This window comes from Trichinella spiralis, assembly GCF_000181795.1.
Source record: "Trichinella spiralis strain ISS 195 chromosome Unknown Scfld4780, whole genome shotgun sequence".
In the NCBI taxonomy this organism is placed as follows: Eukaryota; Metazoa; Nematoda; class Enoplea; order Trichinellida; family Trichinellidae; genus Trichinella; species Trichinella spiralis.
Window position 1 is genome coordinate 1 of NW_003531719.1, and position 1,849 is coordinate 1,849.

General features: G+C 38.2%; 2 protein-coding genes across 2 annotated transcripts; one reads left to right on the forward strand and one right to left on the reverse strand.

Moving 5' to 3' along the window:
- Positions 1–752: 752 nt before the first annotated feature.
- On the reverse strand, positions 753–1,194 carry Tsp_14021 (conserved hypothetical protein). The gene is made up of 2 exons (XM_003367134.1): positions 1,053–1,194; positions 753–925 (listed from the first exon to the last, which is right to left on the reverse strand). Exons 1-2 carry the CDS (start codon positions 1,192–1,194, stop codon positions 753–755), a joined length of 315 nt encoding a protein of 104 aa, XP_003367182.1.
- A 70-nt stretch (positions 1,195–1,264) lies between these two features.
- On the forward strand, positions 1,265–1,745 carry Tsp_14022 (conserved hypothetical protein). The gene is made up of 3 exons (XM_003367135.1): positions 1,265–1,286; positions 1,376–1,462; positions 1,555–1,745. The coding sequence occupies exons 1-3, from the start codon at positions 1,265–1,267 to the stop codon at positions 1,743–1,745; spliced, it is 300 nt and encodes a 99-aa protein (XP_003367183.1).
- Positions 1,746–1,849: the final 104 nt, after the last annotated feature.

The window sequence follows — 1,849 nt, forward strand, 5'->3', positions numbered from 1 at the left end:
TCATTGAAAGCAAAGTATAGATAAATAAATAAACAATTACTGATCGCTAACGTTAAATTCAATCAACTTTCATCATCATTATTATTATTATTATATCTGCACAAAAATCAAAAAATATCTTTCATCACTGACACAACAACAAGCAGAGAAAAAAACAATTCTGCTGTTGTTGTTGTTTATTTGTTTACCTTGTTACTTTCAGCTCTGGTAGTAGTAGTAGTAGCAGTGGTGCCTTGTTGTGGAAGAGCAGAAACGTCGCCTGAAGATTCTTGGATAACCACCGTCGGTGGAGGCTTGTTCGACGGAGCTTGTTCGGTCGGCAACGGTCCGGCACCGTCCGACTGACGCTTGCCCACGACCACCGTGCCGACGACCTGCTTGCGAAGTTTGTTGCCCATTGGTCACTCGCAAACCAACTGCACATGCACGCACACACACAAAAACACACGTACCGTACCTCCTCCTGTTGGGTTTTCGACGAAATAAAAAACAAATACTAAGAGCTAGAGATGATGATGAATTTTCACATTATCTGTTTTTTTCAGAAATCAAACAAACAAACAAACAAACAAACGATATTATTTGCATAAGTTCTCGAAGCGAAACGCGCGATTCTTCGATGGAAAAAATTCTGAAGGCTAACGACGACGAAATTACATTTGAAAACAAAAAAAATATAAAAAAACGGATCCAAATAAATAAATAACTGAAAAAGAAAATACAACTAATTCGTCGTGGAGAATAATGATGAATCAGTAAGATGGAAAAGTGAAAATAACGGCAATAATGCCTGCGCCATCGTTGCTGTTGGCGAAGGTGAAGCTGAAGCTCGAAAAGCTCCAAGCTGTTGTTGCTGCTATATAAAACGCTAAACGTTGAACGCTAAAAATGCTAAATGCCAGTGTTGTTGCTGCTACTGCTGCTGCTGTTAATCATAAATGATAGATCAGATCTTAGAGCTGGAACAGCGGCAGCAGTTTATATGAAAAACGAGAAACAAAAGCGCTGAAAAGCTGGTCAGCTGTGGCCCTCAGAAATCACCTTAACCTAACCAGCTGCTGCTGCTGACCAGTCGACCAACCAACCCGACCGCCGACCGACTGACCGATCGACCAGTTGACCAACCAAAAAATAACCAATGAACCAACCAACCAACCAACGAAAAAGAAGCTTTTCAAAAATTGCTTTTGCCATAAGAAAAGTCCACTTTTTTGAAGAAAACATAAACAAACAAACACCAAGTTGTTTATTACTTCTTCTTCTTATGTACGTGCATATGCAGATTGGTTGGAAAATAAAATAAGACTAAAACTGACTGCTTGGATGAAGCATGGAAAAATTAATCTGACAATTTATAATATCAAATGAAAAAAAGAATCCAACGCTCTCATCTTACCTGGTTTCTTCAAGAAACAAACAAATAAACAACAACAACAACTTTTACAACACACTGCTACTGGTCGTTTGTGCTTGCAACATTATGCTTGACAGTGACAATTTTCCGTGCAGAAAATACTATTATACTACCCGTCTCTTTTGAAATATCATCAACAGGCACGGGAGGTTGGTTTCCTGGTGTTCCCATAACTCTTGGCAGCTTTTCGTTTTCTGTGCAACCGCTACTTTATATTTATCCTCATTGTATCTATCCATCCACCTTTGTAGGTCGCAAAAACAAAACACAGTCCATTGAAACACCTCCCATGAAACAAGAGAATATATTCAGACGACCTCCCCATTCTTAGATTAAAATAAACAGCGTTGCAAAAAACCATAATAAATACTGATTGATATTATAATTATAATATGTCGCTTGTTACTACAAACTTCTGAATTACCAATTTCAAAA